The sequence below is a fragment of the Mesoplodon bidens genome, assembly GCF_964165515.1.
Source record: "Mesoplodon bidens genome assembly, chromosome: 3".
Classification (NCBI taxonomy): domain Eukaryota; kingdom Metazoa; phylum Chordata; class Mammalia; order Artiodactyla; family Ziphiidae; genus Mesoplodon; species Mesoplodon bidens.
In genome coordinates this window covers 139,787,476-139,814,938 of record NC_138178.1, presented here as the reverse complement: position 1 = coordinate 139,814,938, position 27,463 = coordinate 139,787,476, and the positions used below count along the sequence as shown (strand labels likewise).

The 27,463-nt window shown below is 36.0% G+C and overlaps 1 protein-coding gene across 1 annotated transcript in view; it reads left to right on the top strand.

Moving 5' to 3' along the window:
- Positions 1 to 27,463, top strand: part of KCNH5 (potassium voltage-gated channel subfamily H member 5) — a gene marked incomplete at both ends in the record, with an annotated part of 359,387 nt that overhangs the window by 266,011 nt on the left and 65,913 nt on the right. Inside the window, one exon of the mRNA XM_081228128.1 lies at positions 18,728 to 18,980. Coding sequence (XP_081084254.1) covers positions 18,728 to 18,980 — 253 coding nt within the window. The remainder of the gene's footprint in view (positions 1 to 18,727; positions 18,981 to 27,463) is intronic.

Sequence of the window (27,463 nt, the reverse complement as noted above, 5' to 3'; positions counted from 1 at the left end):
GGTGGAGGGGACTAGTGCCTGTGTTCTGGTGGATGAGGCTGGATCCTGTCTTTCTGGTGGGCAGGTCCACATCTGGTGGTGTGTTTTGGGGTATCTGTGGCCTTATTATGATTTTAGGCAGGCTCTCTGCTAATGGGTGGGGTTGTTTTCCTCTCTTGCTAGTTGTTTGGCATAGGGTGTCCAGTACTGTAGCTTGCTGGTCGTTGAGTGGAGCTGGGTCTTGGTGTTGAGATGGAGATCTCTGGGAGAATTTTGCCATTTGATATTACATGGAGCTTGGAGGTCTCTCGTGGACCAGTTTCCTGCATTTGGCTCTCCCACCTCAGAGGCAGAGCACTGACTCCTGGCTGGAGTACCAAGAGCCTTTCACTTTTTACTTTTGAGTCACTCAGGTCTTTGGGCTTTCCCAGAATGTTACTCATATTTTGTTGATAAAATAGTGCAGTAGTAGTTGTTGTTGTTGTTAAGCTATCTTAACCAGTAGACTAGAAACTTCTGAAGGCAGTGGCTGTATATATTTTTTTGTCTATATCTGAAAGACAAAACCTGTTTCTGGCATTCATAGGTTACCATCAGTCCATGAGCAAACGAAATAGGAAACAATGATAGAACTGTTTTAGAGTGCTTTTGAAACTGGTGTAACTCTGTTTTGGACTTGAACCCACAAGCTGGGACAATGTGATAGATAAGAAGTGGATTTATTTAGAGGGAACCACACTCCACTGACAGAGTGTGGGCCATCTCAGAAGGCCAGAGTGCCACCAGGGTAAGGGGTTGTCAGTTTTTATAGGGGTGGGTAATTTCATAGGCTGATGAGTGGGAGGAGTAGTCCAGCTATTTGGGGAAGGGGCGGGGGTTTCCAGGAATTGGGCCACCGCCCACTCTCTGACCTTTATGGTTGGCTTTGGAACTGTCTGGCCCATGTGGGTGTGTCATTTAACTTGCTGATGTGTTACAGTGAGCATATACTGAGGCTCAAGGTCTAGTCCATCTTGGACCTATTTGGTTTTAATCAGTTTATGTCTTTGGGCTATGTCATTCTTTTAAAGGTTGTTCCCTGCCCCTTCTCTCCTGTTTTGCTTTGAAAACCTCTGTGGACGTAGTCAGGAAAGCAGTTATACTGCTTTCTTCATGTATTAGATTAGTTAACACAATTTGCAAAGCTAATATCATTAAAGGATTCATTAACTGGAAAAAAAAATAATTGCATAAAGATTGTGTTCAGGTATAAAGCATCACTAAGGACCAAACAAACTCTTTGTCTAAATGAGATTTTCAGTAGTTTTGAAGTGTCTGGGCATTTAAGAAGATGAAACTGGAATATTTTATAGAGAGCTGTGTTATAAATTGCAAAATTACATCTTGGTTTCCCAAAGCAAAGGGTTTTTTTGCTAAAGCCTTTGGCTTTGTGTTAGAGGCTAATGCCTCAGGTCAGAGGTTTGGCATTTGGTGTACCCTGGGGCAGAAGAACAAACTGTAGTTGTCTCTGATGAGATTAAACTAATCTTCCAGCCAAGGTGGCACATGTAAATCCAGAGCATACAGACAGTTCTCCTACTGAGGGGCATTCTCAAGTATTTTTAGCTTTATGAAAAGTAACACAATAAAAGTGTATTAATGGCACCGAATGCAATGCTCTGTTATTAGTTGATGTTCTAGTAGCTCTGGTTGTTTGAAGGAATATTTGCCCTTCCAGAAAAGGGAGGGAGAAACTTTTAGTTTTTGTCAATACAAAACTCTTAGCTTTATTTAAAAAAAATCTTTTTATTTTGAGATAATTGTAAATCACATGCAGTTGTTAGACACAACATAGAGAGATTCTACCTTTCACTCGGTTTCCCTCATAACCAGGAAGATGACATTGATATGAATCATCAACCTTATTCAAATTTCGCCAGTTTATACACACTAATTTCTGTGTGTGTGTGTGTGTGTGTGTGTGTGTTTGGTTCTACAACCAGCAATTTTATCACAAGCATAGGTTCATGCAACCACCACCACTGTCAAGGTACAGGGCAGTTCTATCACAGGGTCCCTCGTGCTGCCCTTTCACTGCCACAGCCTCCTCCTTCACCCACACCTTCCTAAATCCTGGCAACTGCTAATCTATTCTCCAGCTCTTTAATATTGTCATTTCAAGAATGCTGTATAAATAGAATCATGTAAACTTGTGACATTAGCTTTTTTCGTTGTGTGTGTAACTCCCTTGAGATACATCCAAATTATTGTGTGTATCACTAGTTTGTTCCTTTTCATTACTGAATGGTATGCCATGGCGTAGATGTACCACAGTTTGTTCAACTATCCACCCACTGAAGAAAATGTGTGTTGTTTCCGTTTGGGGCTGTTACAAATAGAACTACTATAAACGTTCATGGACAAGTTTTTGTGTGGATATTAATTTTCCTTTCTTTGGGATGAATGCCCAAGAGTGTAATTGCTGGGTCATATGTTAAGCACATGTTAGTTTTGTATGAAACTACCAGAGTAGATATACAATTCTGTATACCCACCAGCAATATATGAACAATCTATTTTCTCTGCATCCTCGCATCATTTGAGGTTATCACTATTTTTTATTTTAGGTGGGCAGTAATATCACATTGTAGGTTTAATTTGTATTTCCCTAATGGCTAATAATGGTGAACATATTTTCATGTGCTTATTTTTCATCTGTACGTTCTCTTCAGTAAAACATCCTTTCATGTCTTTTGCCTGTTTATTAAGTGGATGTTTTTTTAAAATGTTGAGTTTTGGTACTTCTAATATATTTTAGATATTTGTCCCTTGTTGGATATATGATTTGCAAGTATTTTTTTTCCAGTTTGTTGTTTGTCTTTTCATTCTTTTCAAGTTTTATAGTCTTACATTTTATATTTAAGTCCATGATGCATTTTGAGTTAATTTTTATGTAAGATGTAAGATTTAGGTTGAAGTTTGGCCTTTTTTTGCCACTGTATGTCCAATTTTTCCAGCACCATTTGTTGAAAAGAGTGTCTTTGCCAATATCATTCTGTTTTCATTGCTACAGCTATATAATATACCATAACATTGGATAGAGTGATTCCTACTACCTTGTTCCTTTTTCAATGCTCTGAGCTATTCTAGATCTTACACCTTTCCATTTACATTTCAGAATAAGCTTGTCTATGTCTACCAAAAAACCTTGCTGGAATTTTGATAGGAATTGCATTAAACTTATAGACAAATCTGGGGAGAATTGAACTATTTACTATGTTGGGTCTTCCAATTCATTAATATGGTATATCTCTCCATTAATTTAGGTGTTCTTTGATTTCCTTCATCAGCATCTTGTAATTTTCAGAAAACAGATCCTGTCCCTGTTTTGTTAGATTTACTATTTTATTTTATAAATTATAAATGATATTATGTTTTAAGTTTTCATTTCCATATGTTCATCATTACATTTTAGTTTTTTGAATATTTCTTTAGACTCTCATCTATTGCTTTTCCTCACAGTCAGCACATACCTCCAGCAAAATTTCTAACAATTTGTTGTCTTTGACCTGCCATGTGCAGAAACTAGGTCATGTTTGCAGGATGTGGGGCTCTGGTAGAGTTCCTTGAAGAATCAAGTGATGTCTGAGGGCATCTGTTACATGCAGATCTCACATGCATGTGACGGTCTTTTCTCCTATTCATGGCCAGTTTTACTTCTCTTGTATTCATGGATATTTTCTGGATGATGAAAATTGCAACAAGTTTGATTACTGTCATGTCTGGTTTCTCAGCAATGAAGACATTGGTAGCAAATATCAATGTAAGTAATACATAAAACAAAATTCATTTAGAATTAATTTCCCCAAAGTCCCTTTAATAATGTCAACATAACATGCTATATCAAAAAGATGATCATTTGGTTTCTAGTATATTGCAGAATATTAACGAGTTTTGAAGGAATTTCTTAAACTTAAAGAAACATATGGGGCTTCCCTGGTGGTGCAGTGGTTGAGAGTCCGCCTGCTGATGCAGGGGACACGGGTTCGTGCCCCGGTCCGGGAAGATCCCACATGCCGCGGAACGGCTAGGCCCATGAGCCATGGCTGCTGAGCCTGCGCGTCCAGAGCCTGTGCTCCGCAATGGGAGAGGCCACAACAGTGAGAGGCCCGCATACCGCAAAAACAAACAAACAAACAAAAACATATGTATGTCTCCTGTGCTATTAAATGGGCTCATGTAAATAAGGAAAGTTTGTTTATTTTTGGTCCTTAAAATATTGAAACAGTTTAGTCACCATGACAACATATATACTATTAAGTAAACAGTGAAAAAACTGGCAGTATTTACTGTTCTGTTTTCAGGTCTTATTAACAGTATTGATACAAACTTAAGATAGTAGACACTACATTTAGTGATAGAAATTCGTTATGATGTACCAATCATTTAAAAAAAGCTGTTTCAACTACATGAAGTGAAAAAACATAAACATTGATTAATTATAAATGACCAAGATCTCACTTTGGTTTGGCCTGTGTAGATCAGTTCTCCTTTTCCCAAACATTCCTTAATTATACACTCCTCTGAGCTGCTGCCAATAATGTATTTTCCCTAAAGCTGGCTTCCTTTTTGCAACCTGTTCACCTTTCCTTTTAACTTTGACTGACTAGTGAGTTTGTCTTATTTTCCTGGTGAGATAGGCAAGCAACTTGCATGCAAAAACTGTAACTATTCATTAATGCCACTTCCTATGTATGTTTTACATAAAAATACACTCTCTGCCAGTACTATGTAATTATTGAATGAAATTAGGTAGTTGTGTCTCCTGCAGTGTTCTATTCCATGCATGGTACAACTTAATTCTATCCAAATTTGCCTAATGCTAATATTTTTAGTGGTTGGAAAGTGGTGATAGTAATGATTTTCCATATAGTGTTTTGTCAGAGAAATGTACTCACCCACACTACATACACAAAAATAACCTATACAAATCATAGACATAAAGATCAATAAATTTTTATGTATGTATGTACCATGTAACTGCTACCTAGATCAAGATAAAAACATTTTTATCACCCGAGAAGGCTCATCCCATGCCATATCCAGGCAATTACTGTCCCCTCCTTACTCCAAATAAACCACTATTTAAAAAATTGAGATATAATTCACATATCATAAAATTCACCATTTTAAAATGTACAATTCAGTAGTTTTATTTATTTATTTTATTTATTTTTTAAAATTATTTATCTATTTATTTGGTTGCACTGGGTGTTAGTTGCATTATGCAAACTCTTAGTTACAGCATACATGTGGGATCGAACCAGGGATCAAACCCAGGCCCCTTGCATTGGGAGCATGGAGTCTTATCCACTGTGCCACCAGGGAAGTCCCAGACAATTCAGTAGTTTTTAGTAGATTCACATGGTTGTGTAACCGTCACCACTCTCCAGAACATTTTCATCACCCCGAAAAGAAACTTCATCCCCATTAGCAGTAACTTATTCTATTATCCCCTCTCCCAAGCCCTTGGAAAGGACTAATCTACTCTCTGTCTCTATAGATTTGCTAATTCTGGACATTTTGTATAAGTGGAATCATATGATATGTGGCCTTTTGTGACTGGTTTATTTCACTTAGCATGTTTTCAAGATTCATCCATGTTATAGCATGTATCACTACTTCACTTCTTTTTAATGACTGAATAATATTCTCTTGTATGAATTTACCACATTTTGATTATCCATTCATCAGTTGGTGGGCATTTGAGTTGTTTCCTGTCACCACTATTTCGATGCTAAACTTCACATAAGTGGAATTATACAGTATATATGCAGTATTCACTTATATGGATATATCAGAATTTCTCTGCTCATTCTATGGCTGATGGACACGAGGGTTTCTTCTAAATTTGGGCTGTTATGAAATTTTTGTACCTGTCTTTTTTTTTTTTTTTTTTTTTTTTTTTTTGCGATACGCGGGCCTCTCACTGTTTTGGCCTCTCCTGTTGCAGAGCATAGGCTCCGGACGCACAGGCTCAGCGGCCATGGCTCATGGGCCCAGCCGCTCCGCGGCATGTGGGATCTTCCCGGACTGGAGCAAGAACCCACATCCGTCCCCTGCATCAGCAGGCGGACTCTCAACCACTGCGCCACCAGGGAAGCCCTGTACCTGTCTTTTAATGAACATATTTACAGACTTCTGTAGTATATATACATAGGAATGAAATTGATGGGTTGTAGTATTGGTAGAAGTTTGGTTTTATTAGAAATTGTCAGAGTCTTGGAAGTGGTTGTACTATTTGACATTCCCACTAGAATGGGATAGTCCATTTCACTATCTGATAACTGATAGTCCAGTTGCTCCACATGTTCTCCAGGACTTAGTATATTGTCAGCCTTTTACATTTAGCCATTGCGGCGTGTGTGTATTGGTATCTAATTGTGGTTTTAATTTGCATTTCCCCATACTTAATGGTTTTGAACACCTTTAAAAGTCATATTATCTGTATAGATAATCTCTTTTGTAAATTGCCCAACTCTTTTTAAATTTTTTAAAATTAGGTTTTCTGCCTATATCCTATTGATTTGTAGAAGTTTTTCATGTTATCTGAGATATGACTCCTTTGTAAGATACATGTATTACAAATATATTCTTTCAATCTAAGGCTTATATTTCATTTTCTTAACTTTGAAAATTATATTTGTTGTACATGCTTTTAAAAATTAGTTTTAATATAGTCTGTATGTTGTTTCTTATAATTTACTTATGCATGAAATACTGCCATAGAAAATCTAGGGGGAATATTTGAGTATGTAAATATTCAAGTAACTATACTCTTTTGTCTATTCCAGTTGTCCCAGAGAGCTAAATTCCTGAGACACGTTACTAATAGTGAAGGTTATAATTTACAAGGAAGCTTTTTCTGATATTGCTATCCCATTTCAATTATACAAAATAACAGGCTTTATTCAATAAGAACATATTGATCAGGGTCTAATCTATAAATGTCGACATATTGGGAGAGTGAGTGGAAGAGCTTGATGTTCTTTGAAAGATTTCTGGTTTTATAGTACATAGACATCTTACACATAAACACTGTTATATATACTGTATCTATCATCTATATATGACAGAATTGTGAAAAAATGTTTCAATGTGATCTCAATTGTTCAAACATTGGTATTTTGGTTTATTTTATTAGTTACTCTTCTGCTTAATAATTTCCTAATCTTTTCAAGACAACTTAACTTTCTAGCTGTTATTTTCTGTATGCTTGATTTTATCCATCTGGATACACACATGCACACATATATGGAATTATTTGGAATTAGAAGCAATATAAATAATCAACCCACATATCTTTTGCTTCATTTACTACTCATGACTTCTTTTGACTACCTTTACTTTCTACAGTTTATATTAAATTACATAACTATATTAAATTACATTAAGTAATTTGGAAGAGACCTGATGCATATCTTTAGGAACTGAATGGTAGGTTGAGACATGAGCATTCATAGTTACAATCATTCTGGAAATAATTGTCACTACTGATTTAGTGGCTCCAATTTCTGTTTCATTCATTTTCTTTGGATAATACCTGTCTGTTTGAAAGTAACTTTTTTAAAAAATAAAAGTTATATATATTTAAGATGCATAACATGATGATTTGATTACATATACATAGTGAAATGATTACTGCAGTCAAGCTGATTAACATATCCATTGTCTCACATAATTACTATTTATGTTTGTGTGTGGTTTTAAAAGTAAACTTTAAAAGCTAGAAAGTGTCATAGTGAGTGAAGTAAGTCAGACAGAGAAAGACAAATATGTGATATCGCTCATATGTGGAATCTAAAATAAGGGTACAAATTAACTTATCTACAAAGCAGATAGTTACAAATGTAGAAAACAAACTTATGGTTACCAGGGGGAAAGGGGGCATAAGGGATAAATTGGGAGGTTGAGATTGACATACACACACTACTATATATAAAATAGATAACTAATAAGGACCTACTGTATGGCACAGGGAACTCCACTCAATGCTCTGTAATGACCTATATGGGAATAGAATCTAAAGAAGAGTGTATATATGTATATGTATAATTGATTCACTTTGCTGTACAGCAGAAACTAATATAGCATTGTAAATCAACTATACTCTAATAAATCTTAATTTAAATAAATAAAGGGATCAATTGCAAATACCCACTCTTTTTTAGATTCTTTTCCCATATAGGTCATATCCATGTGGAAAGAACATATAGAACATATTCATGTTTTTTCCAGGCATTAATCAACTTTGCCCTTCCAAAGTAACTCATATGTTGGCTTCAAGAACCGTATATTGATTTTGCCAGTTGCTGAGCTTTATATAAATGGACTTATGTAGAGAATACTATTTCATGTCAAGCTCTTTTTTATCCAACATTATGTTGTTGAGATTCAGGTATGTTATGTGTAGTTGTTACTTCTTTCATTCTTGTTGGTGAGTAGTAGTCCATTGTGTGAATATGCCACAATGTATTTATCTATCTAATGTTTATGGATCTTTGGGTAATTTTCAGTTTGGAGCTATTATGAATAGTGCTGCTACACTTGTTCATATGGTTTTGTCCATATATATAGACATTTCTGTTGAGTGTATACCTACAAGTTAAATTGTTGGATGTTAAGGTATCATATATATATATATATATACAGCTTCTGTCACCAGGTAATAGAAGTACTAATTCACTTCCACCCACAATATAAGAGAGGAACTCATTCTTTTAGAGATGCTGGGAGCATCATTTGTCATAGATGACTTTTAAAAAGATCATGTCCAGATTGTTTCTAGGATGGTTTCCAATCTTCTGCATGATTAATCAAATTACTTTTAAAGTATAATTTTAGAAAATATTTTCACATGTGTAAAAGTGTTCTTATTTAGTCAAATATATGCACATATAAAAATACAGACATGAGATAGAGAATAGAGAACAATAGAAACTCTAAATTTCATCAGAGCCCTACGCTTTGGAAAGTTAGTAGCCCCAAACAGCAGCTTTAACAAGTTAAAAAATTGGTAACAACTGCTATTTGTTTCTTTTCATTGCTCACTTTACTAGAAAACCAAGATCATGAAAAACTTGGTAGAATTGGTTTTCTGTGTTTTTTAAACAAAAACCTTAGGTCTCAATTTTGTATATGAAATCTAATCACAGGAAATTTATCTGTAAAGTGAAACCTATGGATTTTAATCTATAATCTCTCACTGGTTAGAGCAGTCTTCTGTCGCTAAATATGACCTTTTACTTTTAAAAAATGGAAGTTAATTTACTTTGGTTTTATTTCATTACATGGTTCTGAGTTAATTCTCTGGAGGTTTTGATACCCCCAGAAATTCGCAGACTAACATCCAGACAGCTGCTCTCTCTTGGTCCGCATGGCTGCCAGGCTATAGTTAATAATAATAAGGTGAGCTTTCTTTTCTTCCTATAAAATGAATGAGAATTGAATTCCTGTAGAGAACACTACTCCACTTGTTGGCAGTCTTGAACTCCTCATTCCCAGGAAGGATTGTAAAAATGTTTTATGTGCAAATGTCACTTGCCTGACATTTTCCACTAATTTTCACTAACTTAATACCCACTCAGTTGGATTGGTGAGCAGTGATTAATTAACAATGCATAACAATTGCATGAAAGGGAGCAGGAATTCTGAAGAATGTCAACGATGACTTCAATGCCTATCAATTGTCATCAATGTATTTATTCCATTGCCCTAAGAAAACTGGATCATCTTCACTAATCAATTATTACTAAAGATAGCTGATACTATATTATTCCTGATACAGGATTTCATAGATAAACAGTAAAATATTTTAGAGTAGTAAGAGACCTCCAGAGAGAGCCTTGTTTAGTTCACTACCTTTAGGCACTTAAAATACAATTATTCCCATTTTCACACTAGAAATTTGTTGTAGATTGATTAGAAGTGGTCCATCTGTGGTCACTGAACTAGGGAGTAGTGGTAGGAAACCACCTCCACTAAGACTAAAGTGTTCCAGCCTCTGTCTCATGTCACTATACAGTTCTTTTGTTTCAGGTGAAATTGCCATTTGTTTCTCTTTCAAATGAAAATGGGAGATTTCAGAGAGAGATTATTAAAATCATGTAAGATACTCTCATATACTGCCAGTCAAAGTGTAATTTGGTTCAACTTGTTTGGGAAGCAATTTGGCAAGAGCCTTAAAAATGTTTTTATCCATTACTCACTAATTTTACTTCTAAAAACACTGTCCTTAGACAACAAGATATAGGTACAGGGTATTTGTTATGACTTGATTTACGAAAGGGAAAACTGAAAATCTCAATATCCAGTTATAATGCAATGCTTAAGTGAATTGTGTTATAATGATATTAGGGATTATTATGCAGTGACTCAAATTTTGTTTTTAAATCAATATTTCATGGCATGGGAAATGATTATAATATGACATTGAGTGATTATAGCATGAAATAAAACTTTAGAGACTCAAGTTTTATGAAAATGCTATATACATATATAAATATGTATAAATAATGAAGAAATTTTATTTTCTTCTTTATAGTTTTTTGATTTCCCATGTTTTGTATAATGAGTATTAAAATACATTTTAAAGTATGTTCAAAGAAGGAATAAAAGAGGATAACCCTTCTTCCTTTGACTCTAGTCAACCATTTCCTTAGAGAATCTTGATTTAACTTCTTGGTTTCTAATTAAAGCATGTAGGCTCACTCTTCTTCTAAGCTTCCTCTAAACACTAATACCATAATGGATGAAAGTGATGGGGGAAGGAATCTACCTGAGTGACATTTATCAAATGTTCTCTCTATGCTAATATCTAGTTCAGATCCTTTCAAGATATACACTACAACTTATATATAAAATAAGATGACTTCCCTTTGGCAAATAGTAATGGATAAATAAATAATTTGTCAGTGAATCCTCATGTCTTTACTGACACATTCTATATGCATTATATTTACTGGAGCTAAAATGAAAGGGTTTAGTTATAAATGGAAACAAATTTGCAAAGAATTTTGTAGTACACTAAGAACAAGAAAACATCAGAAAGTGACAGATGTTATATTTTATTGCTGGTTGAGCTTCACTCAGGAGCATGGCTTAAGAGCTGGAACTCAACAGTTTTGGATTTTGCAAGTAATTTATTGAGAGGCCTTGAGCAAATCACATAACCTTTATGTTATATACATTTGCATTTTCTGTAAAATGGGGCATTGGACTAGGAACAGTGATTTTTCAAGCTTTTCCTGTCTGGAAGCTCCAGGGAGTCAAGCACCATGAGAATTTTAGCTCATGGATCTAGAGGGCCTGCATGGTAGCCAGCATGTAACTAGCATATAACCAGAGCTCAGTAGCTATGAGTTAAATGAATGAATGTGACCTCTGAAGCCCTGCCTAGGAGTCTGCTTTTCCATCAGAGTTTCATCCAGCATAATTCTGCTTGTATCTGCTTTACATATTGGGCATAATGTAAGATTTCATTTAAAAAGTAAAGGATAATTTTATTGCTGTAAGTAAAATTTTGAAATCTCTAGGACAAAGTCCTTTCAACTCTGTGATAATTTAATGTTACTACAGTGTGATCTTATTTAAAAATACAGATCATAACACCTTTATTCTCATTTTCCACTTCTATACAATACCAAATTCTATGATAGAGTTGTATATAAATTGTATTTATGACGCAGTGAGAGATGGTCTGTTTTTTTTGATGGATGAATCAGAGGTGACTAGACAGAGAAGGAGATGATGGGATATGCCAGTCAAAAGGAACAGCATGTGTAAAGGCAAACAGCCATGAGCAAGCATGGCAACTTTAGAGAGGTGACAAATATCATGTGACTGGGATGCAGGGTTGAAGGAAGGTAGTAAGGGTTGTGGCTGGAGGAGGCTCCCACCATAAAGAGCCTTGTATGCTTGCTTAGGACTTGAGCTTTATCTGGTGGGGAAGCAAGCTTTTATATTTTTAAGAAAGTGAGATAACATGATTATATTTATGTTTTATTAAGAGTTCTCTATAAGGACTTACCATATAACACAAGAAACTCTACTGAATACTCTGTAATGGCCTATATGGGAAAAGAATCTAAAAAAACAAAAGAGTTGTATGTATATGTATAACTGATTCACTTTGTTATATACCTGAAATTAACACAACATTGTAAGTCAACTATACTCCAATAAAATTTTTTTAGAAAAAGGGGTTCTCTAGTCTCAGTGGTTTTTTTGGGTGTTTTTTTAAATAATTACTTTTTATTGGAATATAGTTTGCTTTACAGTGTTTTGTTAGTTTTTGCTGTATAGCAAAGTGAATCAGTTATACATATACATATATCTACTCTTTTTAGATTATTTTCCCATATAGGTCATTACAGAGTATTGAGTAGAGTTCCCTGTGCTATACAGTAGGTTCTTATTAGTTACCTATTTTATATATAGTAGAGTATATATGTCAATCCTAATATCCCAATTTATCCCTCCTTCCCCCCACCTTCTCCCCTTGGTACCATAAGTTTTTTTTCTACATCTGTGACTTGATTTCTGTTTTGTAAATAGGTTCATTTGTACCATTTTTTTAGATTCCACATATAAGCAATATCATATGATGCTTGTCTTTCTCTGTCTGACTTACTTCACTCAGTATGACAATCTCTAGGTCCATCCATGTTGCTGCAAATGGCATTTTGTTCTTTTTTATGGCTGAGTAATATTCCATCGTGGTGTGTGTGTTGTGTGTGTGTGTATATACACATACACACAACACACACATCTTCTTTATCCCTTCCTCTGTCAATGGAAGGGAAGAAAAAAGACCTACAAAAACAAACCCAAACAATTAAGAAAATGGCAATAGGAACACTTATATCAATAATTACTTTAAATGTAAATGGATTAAATGCTCCAGCCAAAAGACACAGACTGGCTGAGTTGATACAAAAACAAGACCTGTATATATGCTGTCTACAAGAGACCCAATTCAGACCTAGGGACACATACAGGCTGAAAGTGAGGGGATGGAAAAAGCTATTCCATGCAAATGGAAATCAAAAGGAAGCTGGAGTAGCAATTCTCATATCAGACAAAATAGACTTTAAAATAAAGACTATTAGAAGAGACAAAGAAGGACACTACATGATGATCAAGGGGTCAATCCAAGAAGCAGATATAACAATTGTAAATAGTTATGCACCCAACATAGGAGCACCTCAATATATAAGGCAAATGCTAACAGCCATAAAAGGGGAAATTGACAGTAGCACAGTAAAGAGTGTGGGACTTTAAAACCCACTTAGACCAATGGGAAGATCATCCAGACAGAAAATTAATAGGGAAGCACAAGCCTTAAATGACACATTAGACCAGATAGACTTAATTGATATCTATAGGACATTCCATCTAAAAGCAGTAGAATACATTTTCTTCTCAAGTGCACAGGGAGCATTCTCCAGGATAGATCACATCTTGGGCCACAAATCAAGCCTCGGTAAATTTAAGAAAATTGAAATCATATCAAGCATCTTTTCTGACCACAAAACTATGAGATTAGAAATCAATTACGGGAAGAAAAAAACTGTGAAAAACACAAACACATGGAGGCTAAACAGTATGTTACTAAACAACCAATGGATCACTGAAGAAATCAAAAACGAAATCAAAAAATACCTAGAGACAAACGACAATGAGAACATGATAATCCAAAACCTGTGGGACGCAGCAAAAACAGCTCTAAGAGGGAAGTTTATAGCAATACAATCCTACCTCAGGAAACAAGAAAAATCTCAAATAAACAACTTAACCTTACACCTAAAGCAACTAGAAAAAGAAGAACAAACAAAACCAAATTTAGTAGATGGAAAGAAATAATAAAGATTAGAGCAGAAATAAATGAAATAGAGACAAAGAAAACAGTAGCAAAGATCAATGAAACTAAAGCTGGTTCTTTGAGAAAATAAGCAAAATTGATAAACCTTTAGCCAGATGCATCAAGAAAAAGAGGGAGGGCTTCCCTGGTGGCGCAGTGGTTGAGAGTCCGCCTGCCGATGCAGGGGACACGGGTTCGTGCCCCTATCCCGGAAGATCCCACATGCCGCGGAGCGGCTGGGCCCGCGAGCCATGGCCGCGGAGCCTGTGTGTCCGGAGCCTGTGCTCCGCAACGGGAGAGGCCACAGCAGTGAGAGGCCCGCGTACAGCAAAAAAAAAAAAAAAAAAAAAAAAAAAGAAAAAGAGGGAGAGGACTCAAATCAGTAAAATCAGAAATGAAAGGGAGAAGTTACAACTGACACCACAGAAATACAAATGAACCGAAGAGACTACTACAAACAACTATATTCCAGTAAAATGGACAACCTAGAGTAAATGCACAAATTCTTAGAAAGGTACAACCTTCCAAGACTGAACCAGGAAGAAAAAGAAAATATGAACAGACCAATCACAAGTACTGAAATTGAAACTGTGATTAAAAAATTCCAGGGGCTTCCCTGGTGGCGCAGTGGTTGAGAGTCCGCCTGCCGATGCAGGGGACACGGGTTCGTGCCCCGGTCCGGGAGGATCCCACGTGCCGCCGAGCGGCTGGGTCCGTGAGCCATGGCCGCTGGGCCTGCACGTCCGGAGCCTGTGCTCCACGACGGGAGAGGCCACAGCAGTGAGAGGCCCGCGTACGGCTAAAAAAAAAAAAAAAAAAAAAAATTCCAACAAACAAAAGTCCAGGACTACATGGCTTCACAGCTAATTCTATCAGACATTTAGATAAGAGTTAACACCTATCCTTCTGAAACTCTTCCAAAAAATTTCAGAGGAAGGAACACTCCCAAGCTCATTCTATGAAACCAGACGAAGATCTCACAAAAAAAGAAAATTATAGGACAATATCATTGATGAACATAGACACAAAAATTCTCAACAAAATATTAGCAAACTGAATCCAGCAACACATTAAAAGGATCATACACCATGATCAAGTGGGATTCATCCCAGGGATGCAGTGATTCTTCAATATATGTAAATCAATCAGTGTGATACACTACATTAACAAACTGAAAAATAAAAACCATATGATCATCTCAGTAGATGCAGAAAAAGCTTTTGACAAAATTCAACACCCATTTATAATAAAAACACTCCAAAAAGTGGGCATAGAGGGACCCTACCTCAACATAATAAAGGTCATATACAACAACCCACAGCAAACATCATTCTCAATTGTGAAAAACTGAAAGCATTTCCTCTAAGATCAGGATCTAGTCTCAGTGTTGAGGTTAGATCTTTGGAGCTTAAGGGGTATCTGTTATGATACCTCTTGATCTTGGGTTTAATGAAACTGGCATCATAAATACTCAAAAATTTTTCTTTTTCAGACCATGGCATTGTTCCTTTTTTTCACACTTGGTTTGCAGAATTCTAAAAACAACCCTTTATATTACAGCCATAGCTCTTCCAAAAAGAAAACTTATTGTCTTAATTAAGAGTCTACTTTGATTTATTTCTATCCTGACATGAAGAGGGGGTAAATAATCAACTTGGGAGTCAAATAAAAGAGGTCACTTTTAACTGAATATGTTCTACTGAAATTCAATTTCATTTGTTTATAACTATGAGATATCCAATGGGGAATATACCAGCGAGAGGTTGGATATGACATTCAAGGCAGAGTACATTGAAACTGCGACCAGTGGACCAGGTGTGAGAGTCATCTTGCATGATAACTTTATTTTATCACTTAAAACTAAATTTTGCCTTGCTTAAGACACTTATTAGGGCTGTCATTTACAGAAAAACAATAACACTATACTCATATTTTGATGACACACATCGTGATAGAGCACATTCTCTATATACGGATTGGGAAGGAGCTTGCCACTAGGGGTGACTTTGGTCTATTTAACACTTAGTTTTAATTTGTCACTTTATGATGTCTGGAGTTTAGTATATACCTTGAGTCAAAATAATGAGGCAATGTCTTAAGGAAAGTGAAAAAAAATGGAAAGATGCACTTAAAATACAATAAAAATCCTCTTTTGATATGCCACTGAACAGGGAATATTGCTAACATTGGAAGATTTCATTTGCAGCATGAATCTTGAAAGAAATAATTAAAAGGGCATAAAATGACTATTACCAAAATGAATCTAAAACAGTGAAAGGTAAATGGGATAGAAATAGATTGATCCGTTTTCCCATTAAGCTATTCAGTGCAATGTTTATGCATGTCTGTATGTATTTTAAAATTGCTTTTATGTTTTTTGCTTTCTAGCACCAGTTTCATTTTCAACTTGAGGAAAATATAATATTAACATTAGTTAAAGTTTAAAATGTATTCAGGCTCATGCTGAAATACTTTCTTAATTCTGCTTGGAACCTCATCAAACAGCCAAGAAACAGAATTCAGGCAGGAGTGGAAAATGAAATTAAAAAAGCAAACTGCTTTTTTAGAGAACTAAAAAAAAAGCAGTAAATTTTGTAGGAATACTCATGTTCAGTAGGGAAAATAAAAACTAGCCTTTCTTTAACTTTTGCCATGTGCAAGACTAAATTGGGCTAACTCAAGTTCTTTCATTTAATTTCTTCAATGAACCTATGAAATAAACACTATCATCCCATTTCGTAGATGGGGTTTAGAGTCGTTAAATAACTTGCCTTAGGTTACAGAGGCAATAAGTGGTAGGTTTGCACCCAGACCCATGTCCTCTTGAGGTTGATCTTTTAGGGTACCTCTAAGTCATAAGTAATGACTTCTAGGCAGCATATGCTTCCATGTCACCTTGGCCATGCCCCTATCGTAGCACTTTTCTCAGTGCATTATAAATGTCTCTTTACACGCCTACCTCCCCCTACTTCATGGTTACCTCCCCCAAAGCAAAGAGCATCTTATTTATCCTTCTAGTTCCAGGAATTTAATGCAGTGGCATGCCCCATAGTAGAAGCCCAATAAGTGCTTATTGAATGACTAATATTGTCAGAAGTCACTAAAAGTTAATATAGTAAAAAATAATTTATATTATTATGGAAAATAACTGATGTGGAAAGTGCCAATTGCTTCTATATCCCTGTTAGGTGTTCCTTTCCTTAAAGATGAACTCTTTCAGAAAGATAGGTGAGCTGATTGTACTGCATATAGGAATTCAAAGGAGTAAAAAAAAAATCCACAAAGATGCTTAAGTGATGTGAGATAGTATCACAGTACTAGGAGAGGTTAAGAGGAGGGATACTGAAATCATCATTTAATGAACGGTCTTTACATTTATCGTGGGCTCGTCTTCTACACATGGAAGCAACCAGCTTTTCATTTCAAACAGAAATTTCCTTTTCATTGATAGTGAACCCCTAATAAAAGGAAAGTCAGGGGATATTCCAAGCCTTAGGTAATTTTTTAAAGGTTAAAATGCAATTAGTGGGCTTCCCTGGTGGTGCAGTGGTTGAGAGTCCGCCTGCCGATGCAGGGGACACGGGTTCGTGCCCCGGTCCGGGAGGATCCCACATGCTGTGGAGCGGCTGGGCCTGTGAACCATGGCCGCTGAGCCTGCGCGTCCAGAGCCTGTGCTCCGCAACGGGAGAGGCCACAACAGTGAGAGGCCTGCATACCGCAAAAAAAAAAAAAAAAAAATGCAATTAGTACAGGAAAGAAAACCATTTTATATGAAAACATTATTCAGTATAACTTAATGAGGAAAAATCAACTTAGACTTCAGCTTGAGGGATTCAAATTCTATCAAAGAAAAACATTTCTGATTATAAGGAATAGTTTACCAAGGGAGTTGGGAGAGGATTATAAGTGAATTTGCACATGCATCTTTAAATTGGGCAGTCTTGACTTCTATAATCATATCTTGCTTGATGATGCTCTGATGATAATGTGAGGGTAATGTCCATTTTAATCTGGGTCTTTAATTGCCCTGTCTGAAAGCTACAGGGAATAAAAGCTCTGTACCCCTATCTCTCTAAGCATGTTTCTGCCATTTGTTCCCTCTTCTAAAGGATACATAGAGCTTATTCTTCTGTTGCTTTCAGCAGTCTTTAGGAGTCAGAGACCCGAATGAATAAGGGCTGCCATGCAACATGATGTGCCCACCTTGCCAGCACTGACGTTGCTAGTTGCCTAAGCCCTACAGAAGGCTGGTGAATATTCTTTTCACTCCCTGAGCATGAATTCATTAGTAAACTGAAAATACATATTTCAGAGTGAAGAAAACACATTGAGAGTGGAGTTATATCAGCCATGTCAAATTGCATGTCATGTTGCAAGGGTGCTTTTGTGGATTTTGTTGTCTTATAACTGGTTAATATGAATCCATCTCCAATGTGTAGTAAAAGTCCATTATCCTGAATTTTGATTTAGTTTTGAAAAAATTCTAAAACAGCAACTAGACTAAAATGAATGTTAATGACCTATCTTAGTTGGCTTTTTGATGACATTATATTACTTTTCTGAGACACTTCCTGGCCATTTTAAGACTCTGTTGTCTCTGTGGTGAGATCCATACCCCCTCAGAGCTTTAGTATATGGTGCTGTATTGTAATAGCCCCTATGCTCATCAGCCCATCCCACTGGATTTTTATTATCTTTCAGAGCAGAGCTGTGTCTTGTTACCTTTTTCCTCAATACATTGTTTTGCAGACTGTGTCATAGTCAATAAGTATGTCAGATTACATTTTTTTTTTCTGAAATAGTCCCTCTCTATTTTCTTCTCACTTATGCATCTCTCACTTTCTTCAGGTCCTTTCCATCTGTCCCAAGGACATGAGAGCTGATATCTGTGTTCATCTAAACCGGAAGGTTTTTAATGAGCATCCTGCTTTTCGATTGGCCAGCGACGGGTGTCTGCGCGCCTTGGCGGTAGAGTTTCAAACTATTCACTGTGCTCCTGGGGACCTCATTTACCATGCTGGAGAAAGTGTGGATGCCCTCTGCTTTGTGGTATCAGGATCCTTGGAAGTCATCCAGGATGATGAGGTGGTGGCTATTTTAGGTACTGTGAACTTTCCTAACGTAGTAGCAAACGTGTAACCGTTTTAGAGATTTTACTTCTCAGGTTTCTTAAGAGAAATTTCCTTTGCTTGGTGACTTTGGAAATTGGGTCACTAATGAGATGATGAATCTCAGTGAAAACTAGTAGTTCCGTTTCAGCAGAGAACATTAGTATTGGTCATAGCTTAATGGGCTGCATGAGGGTTTGGTTAAACTTTCTTTGGCAACATAGGACAGTGCCTTTTAGACTGGAGGTGATCACAGCCTAAGGTGGCTGTACCTCCATGTTGGTAAGTGTGAAAATGGCTTGTGAAATGATTGTCAGTTTAGTAACCTGAGTGTTAGTCTCAGAGGGACAATAGAACCCGTGTAGTTCGACATTTCCTTTTAGAGATGTATAAATTGAGGCCCAGAAAACTTTAGTGACTGGCCCAGCTAGTTAGTAAATGAATTAGGACTTGCATACATATCATCTTACTCTAAACCTCTCCGCTTCCTCACGGTGGACCTAAGTAGTGAGCTGAAAGTGATGAGGAGGTAAATGAATTTGACCCATTATATTGGAATAATCACAATGCAAGTAAACTTAGGTTTTTAAAGCTGGTTTTGTCCATCTACATTTATGAATCAGGAAAGTTATTCAGCTAATAATAAATTTGTTCTAAAATTCAGAGACCTGATAGATAGTTGCACTGATGAAAGAAGACAGTGACAGAACATGTGAGTGACAAAATTTTTAAAAATTACATGTTTGGAGGGCCTCCCTGGTGGCGCAGTGGTTGAGAGTCCGCCTGCCGATGCAGGGGATACGGGTTCGTGCCCCGGTCTGGGAGGATCCCATATGCCGCGGAGCGGCTGGGCCCGTGAGCCATGGCCGCTGGGCCTGCGCATCCGGAGCCTGTGCTCCGCAACGGGAGAGGCCACAACAGTGAGAGGCCCGCGTACCACAAAAAAAAAAAAAAAAAAAAAAAAAAAAAAAAAAAAATTACATGTTTGGGGACAGTGTAATGCATTTTATGTTTTGTCTTGGTAAAAAAAATTGCTAAATGATATTTTAGATCATTTTCTGCTCAAATATCTGCAGCATGAAGTCCACATAGATTAAAAAAGGAAGCAATAATGAGGTCAGAGGAGAATCATTTCTTGTGTTTTTTCAAGTAAAATAAGTTAGAATTGCAGGATGTCAACTCCCTTTTGATCACATTTTTCATGGCTTGTATCTCATGAAAAATGAGCTCAATTTTTAAACTATTGGATTTTTTAGCTACTGAGGTCAACCTACCATAGCTTGAATGCCACTTATTCTCATAAGTAAAGACTGACTGATATATTTTAGAAACTGCAAAAGCAAAATCCAGCCCCAAAATAAAGGACTGATTTCAAAAAACACAATTACTTGAAAAAGACAGAACTGAGAATTGAGAAACAATGACTCTTCATAGGAAAATACAGTAAAATTTTTATTGCTCAGTAAAATTTGTAAGGATTACAGAAAATGATTCAGTGTTGCAAATGACTGAACACTATTGTTTGTAACCCTTTCCTTAACTGTTGAGAAATAATAGTATATTTATGCATAAATTTCTTTTAGAAACTTTTTATTTTTAATATTTTTTTTGCAAGAAAAATGCATAAAGTACTTAGAGTCAGCACTCTGGGTGTGTTTAATGCTGCTTAGTGCTTGTTCTGCTTTGTTTCTTGGAGTATAAAGGAGTTATATAATCCTTCATTAAAAACTGTACATTTTGCCAGAACAATCCTTTGTGGTAAAATGGAGTATATACACACTACAACCGTTCTTGTTTGCTTAAAGAAGAGGATAAAACACAAGCCCAAAACAGGTGTATTTTTTCCTGCATGTTCATGTCAATGGTGGGTGGGAGAACAGACATAAAATATATTACACTAAAGTGAGTACCGTCATGATAAATTACCTTGGCTGTGCACTCATTGTCATTTGCTTTGCCCCATTTTCTTCATTATAGCTTTACCTTGGTAGATTCTTTTCTAAAAAGATGGATGGAGAAAGCCCTGAGTGTAGTACCTCTGGGCTGGATCTGCTAAGCTGGAATCATTTGTTCAGTGAGACAGACAAAATGCATTTTCTTTTCATTTTAAAATAAAATGGTAGTAGGTTTTGCCCAGTGACACAGTAAAAATGAACACAGGGCCCCTGGGTATTGGCCCAGTCTCATCATATATCTGTCATATTTTATTTCTTTGAATGCATGCTTTTTGTTTATCCTCTTTAAAAATCTTGAGATTTCAGAGACTTTTCATCTCTTGGTTTAATGAATCAAATTATATATACACGTCTCTGGCAATCTTTCTTTATCGTGTGGGCCTCTAACAAAGATTAGTTCAGCCAAAAGGCAGTCAGAAGGTTTTTGTTTAAAAAAAAAAAGTTTTGATCTATAAGTGATCTCCCAAAGAGGAGGTAAGTGAGTGGTGGGGAGGCATGGGCTCAAAGGGTCACCTAGGTGCCATGGTGCTGGGCAAAGACACTGTCCTCATGGAGCCTGTGATGTGGGTCACTGGTGATGAGATAGTGATGAGATAGTCATGGAGACAAGCTTTGGGAACTCTGCCTTGGTGTTGCACCTTCTGCTAATCTGGCTTTATAGGAAGGCAATCTGAGGAGACTGTGGACTAGGAGTATGGACTCATGGTGACTTTCTGCAGGAGATGGAGTATGATGTCATACATGAGAGACGACTGCACCACATGCAGTGGTGTGTCTGCCATGGTCTAGATACACCCTTGTGCTCATATGGTTTACGGGTTCCACCCATGAGGCAGCTGAAGTCCGGTGCCTGCTGCCATCTGTGCTTCACCTGAGGGGCATGGAACCTGCCAGAAGGGCCTTCCTTAACGAACCAGCTTCTTGACTTGTAGATCAGTTGTCACACCAGCTCTGTTGTGTGACTTCTCAGTGTGGTTTCCATTGGGGACACATGTTTTCAGATTTTTCTAAACCAAAAATACTTGCTTTTACAATTAAAAAGATTTTTGTTTGTTTGTTTAACACTTAAGATGCTTTAACAATGCTTTAGGAAAAGGAGAGGGGAAAACAGTAACTCATCAGTATCACTTCTGACACTTTGTGACTGTTCATTCCTTTTCTACTGTTTTTTCTTCTTACCTTCTCATTTTTTGCTAGCCTAATTACAAACTTCATGAAAAGTTGCAAAAATTATCAGCATGTGAAGTTTGACATATAGCCTTAGGTTTTCTACCTTACTGAGTAAGTTGATTAGGTCTTCAATATCTTTACTTATTTTTTTTTCCTCTTGATCTATTTTTGAACTGAGAGTGGCATAGTAAAGTATTTTATTATTAAGGTGTTTTGTCGATGTCTCTTTGTATCTCCTGTAGTTTGTGCCGGTTGTTGCTGTGTTATTTGGTGTACAAATATTCATAACTATTATATCTTCATTTTGAATTGTGTATTTTAGCATTGAAATGTGTCCTTTTTCATCATGACCCTTATAAGGGTCAGACAGAAACAGCATCCTCTCCCCCATCTCAGTATACCTCAAAAAAATGAGAATTTGTTTTAAATTGGTCTGATAAATAGTCCTTGCTGTCTCTTACACTGATTTATTTGCCAGTTGAAAGGTAGAAAACTGAAGTTGTTTTAAAATTAATTAAAAATCTCTGAATCCAAAAACCAGGTACAGTGCATTCTTTTGGATCCTTGCCTCTGAACGGTCTCTTGGTAGGTACCTAATTCTTTAGTGTGTCAAAAGTGTTAAGGTGTTTAATGAATAAGTTCTGAAGCAGAACTAATTAATGGAAAGATAAAAAATGTAGTCAATAAATACCTTCTTTTTTAACACTGAGAGGTGGCTTCAAGTTGTTTTCTAAATAGGGCATAGGAAGATAATTGCAGTTCATGTCTTTTTCTAATGTGAAGTTCTTTCAGTTCTTACACCTCCACCTTTTTTTTCTTTTGACCTTCCCACTTTTTATGAAACACAAAGAATTCCAAACTAAGTTCATGATGCATACATAATATTTTATATGCTTTAATATCGTCTTGCTTTTTAGTTTTTACCCTATAATTACTTAATGTGAACAGAGTTATTGGTATGCCTAAAATAGCCAGGTTACTTTTAAGTCTTGACAAAGTATATTGTACCGTATAGAGACTATAAAAATGGCATTTCCCCACTAACTTTAGACCCAACTCCTAAGATATTTGTTTTGCTGCATTCACATTTTGTCTTTTCTCTTCTGTGTTCAGAATAAACACTTTACTTGAGAGAATAAAATATAAACAGAATAAAATACTTTCTCTTCTGTGATTATTAGAGTCATATAGTTGGAATTATTAATATAACACAATCTGTATCTAAGTCTTTTAATTGTAACTTTAAATTCCCAAGAGAACTATGATTGTTTATGTAGGGTTTGGATGGAAGGGTTAGATGGCCCTATCAAGTTGGGGGAAGAGGGCATAAGCGAGGAAGGGAAAGACAGAATTAAATGAACTTAATAATATAAAAAGGGTAATTTCTAGAACCTGGGTTAAGATTCCATTTTAATTAGGATCAGTTATTTAGAATCAGTTCATCTCTTATAAACATTTGTGCATTATCAAAGAAAACATAAGTTATAGTTATCAAAATTCAAAATTTTCTTCTTATTTTTATTCCAAAAAGAAAAAATCTGAGATGTGAAAGAATAATATTGTGCTGTTTTGAGAATTTGTGAAAATGTGACTTTTGTGTTGTGGTTAAGATTTCTTCCCATATACTTGTTATTAACAGTCAAGTGCTTCACACTTTAAAATCTTAAAAGGGCTATCCCCAAGCCCAAGAAAATTATTTTCTTTTGCATCCACATTTCTGTGTTTTGAGATGCTGTACTATGAACCAGGTAGGTTCGCTTTACATATTATGATGATGATGAACTTAGTTAATTTAAACATTTTTATAATAGGCAAACCAGTTATTTGCTTTAAAAAATTGCATGCTTATCTTGTTTTAAACTTTCTAAGTAGTGATTAAAACATTTATCTATGGTTTAAATTATATACTTTAGAATTCCTCAGCATGTAGATTTTTGGATAAAATATAGTCTTTACAATCTGGTAGTTTAGACTTAACTTCAAACCCTCTCTCTACTATCCATCAAAACCAAGTCTTGTTCATTCTATCTCCTTGGTGTCTCTTTAACCTATCCTTAATGTTCCTTCCCATGACCACTGCTCTTAAAATTTTGGTTCTGGGTTGTGGCTGCCATCTGAAAAGTCTATCTACTCTCAATCTGTTATTAACTTCAACCTCCAAATCTATGTTATGCTACCACCACAATAATTTTTCTAAAATATAAAATATCTTGTTAGACTCCTTGTTAGGATTATCATTTTAGCATTTTGGGGATAAAATGTTAGCTCTTAGCATGGCCTATGAAGCCATTTAGGTCTTGGTCTTTGCCCTCCTTTCCAGCCTGATTTGTGCCATTCCCTATTCCTACTCTATTTTCACTGTATTGAATTGCAGGATGTTTCCTAAGCACCAAGTTCTCTCACTGGCAAGCGATTGCATTTACTACTTCCTTTGTTTAGAACATTTTTTCTCCTCTTTTTAATTGTCTGTCTCTTGCTTCTTCATCTTCTTTTACTCTTTCCTTTCTTGCCCTAGTCTGGATCAGACGCCTCTGTTCTGGGCTTCTACTTCATGCCTAGACAGGGTTCTTAGTCTATCTTTTACTTGTTTATACTCCTACTGCATTGTGAGTACTTGAAATGTCTCGCTTATTTTTGTCTCTCTGTCATCTGTGATAGGACCTCTTAAATAGGTTCTCAATAAAGGTTCAGTGAGCCAAATTAGCCAGCACTTTGTTTTGCCATTAAGCAGTTTTTATAATTGTCTTAGTTCTGGGTACCTACAAAAAATTGCTGTATTCTGTTGCCATTTTCTTTATGTTTTATCTTGAGATACTGACTACCCTCTGTTTCTCTTTCATCTCTATGATTTTAGTAAAATGCATTTCCCTAAGACTCTTGCTTTAGCATAGATCTAGTATGGACTGAGAAAATATTTTCCTACTGTTAGCCAGGAAGTTTGAACAAGGAGAATAAGAAAAGATAAATGTTAAATATCTGAGGCCACTAACAACTCTTTAACAAAACACTCCTTCCTTGTTCTCCATCAGGAACTCCCAGTAGCAAGAAAGAATCTAACTTGTACCCTGGTCATTGACCATGGTAGAAAAACTTTATATTTGTGGAAGGGGATTGGCTTTAATTCCTAAAAGTGACATTACTTTTGACATCAACTGGAAGGAATAGGTCTACAAATTAGAATTAATTTTACTAGAAAATTAACATTTAAGAGTTAAAAGTGGTTTATGGAAAGAAAAAATCATATGTGTAGTTAGTAACTGAGCTTGCCTATACTTAAGTAAAATTTAAACTCTATAGTAATGTTTTGATTTTAAGATTTCCTATCAAAATATTTAAAGTATATTTTTGAGAAATGAAATCCAGACCCCTTTGAAAGTCTGATTTAAATACCAATAGTTGTTAAATACTCATTATCTTATAAGCATTATTACATCAAATTCTCTAATTTACTCTGTGAAAAAAGTATTTGCTGTAGTCATCTTATAGATGAAAAAAACCAAGGCTCTGCAGTATCAGGTGATTTGCCCTAGGTCACAGCTAGAAAATAAGTGGTGGGTATAGGATTTGAACCCAGATTTATCTGACTCAATGTCCATTCTCTTAACCATCACATTACAAATGTGATGCTTTCTTTAACAGGAATTTTAAAATGGAATTTTGAAATTATGCAACTAGTTGGTTTAATCTTGACAGAAAATGGAGGGCCTATGTTAACTTTACCAATTTGTTTCCTTTTATTAAAAACAATTTTTTTCTAACAACACTAAGTACCACACCAGTGTATGTTACAAAAAACCAAACATGACCCAAGTATAAGATGGTTAATCAGCTACTAAATATCCACAAATATGGTCCTCCTCCCAGTGACTAGTTTATGCCAGGCAGGTGTTTAGGACTGGGGAGAGCTGGCTCAGAGTGTGAATCTCATGAGCCCTCAGAACACAAGATGAGGATCTTAAGTTCTGCTTATGGGTCTTTCATCTGGGTATTGGAAGAGTTCAGGGTCCATCTAGTTGGTAGGTATTAAAGTGGAAATGAAGCTTTTAAGAATGCTCCAGGATTGCAAGAATGGCCACAAATCTTTGCAGTTTCTTCCATGCAGAGGTGGAGTCTATTTCTCCACTCATTGAGTTTGTACTGGCCTTGTGACTTGTCTCAGTTCTTAGGCTGAATCCTCTGCTCTTCCCATAAATGCTCACAGTCTCTGGACAGAGTAGGGATGCTTGGCCTGCTTTTCTCATTGCTCTTTTTTTTTTTTTTTTTCCTGAGGTCATGGCATCCACGTACAGAAAGCTTCATCTTCATTTTTCCAGATTTCTTATATCTACCTACATATCAGTGTCTTGCTCCCACTCTCCTTCTCTACCCTGCCTTCCCCTAATTAAGCCCATTATTTCATATTTTCTCAAAAAGTATCAAGGATTCTTTTGTCTTTAAGGAATTGAAAACTTAACTAATTACAGGTTTAATAAGTTGGTTTCGTTTTGTCACTAAGAAGATCAAAGCTAGTCAGTTGTAGGTGTTGGTTTTCTTACTTGGTGAATGCCATTGAGAATTCAGTCTTCCTTTTGGTATGCAGAGGGGGAGGTGTTATTGATGAGTACATGCACATCAAAATTACTTGAATTTTTAAGTTTGCAAACTAAAAAACAGATTCAGAAAACTCACAATATAAACATATAACCTAATGAAACTTTATAATCAAAGATCCTGTAACCATTTCACAAGTTAAGAAACAGAACTTTTACAACCCCTGCCCCCCTGGAGAAGTCCCACTGTGTCACCCATCCTAACCACCAAATTTGATTTGCTTATTTCTAAATTTGATGATTAGACTCAGGTTCAATCCCTTTGCAAGACTCTAGGTGGGTGTGTTCTTTCATCAGATGACGTGATTATCTAGTTGCATTTTTTGATGGTGTTAACAACTGTTAACAATGCCTAGATCCATTAATTCACTGGGAGTTGCAAAATGAACATGTTCTAATTTTATATTTTTGTTTGTTAGTTGGAATGCTTTTATAGAGAGAGACTTCCTCTCAACTACTATTTGTTTATTCAGTGTGAAGTTCACATAGGAATGGCCATATATATGCTTGATACTTCTCCATTATATACCAACTTTTAAGATAACTAATTGGTTTCTTATCCTCTGAGGGTACCTAGATAGTTTCTTAAAAATATCCTTATGTACTAATGAATTTAAACAAATGATGAATTTCAGTGCTTTGCAGTTTTGACCATTATTGAAGTGCAAACTGTCCTATCTTTGGCAAGTAAGAGCCTCTTCAAGTTGGCTCCTGTGCCTTTTTGATACAGCAGTCTTTCTTTGCTATGTAATATGACCAGAT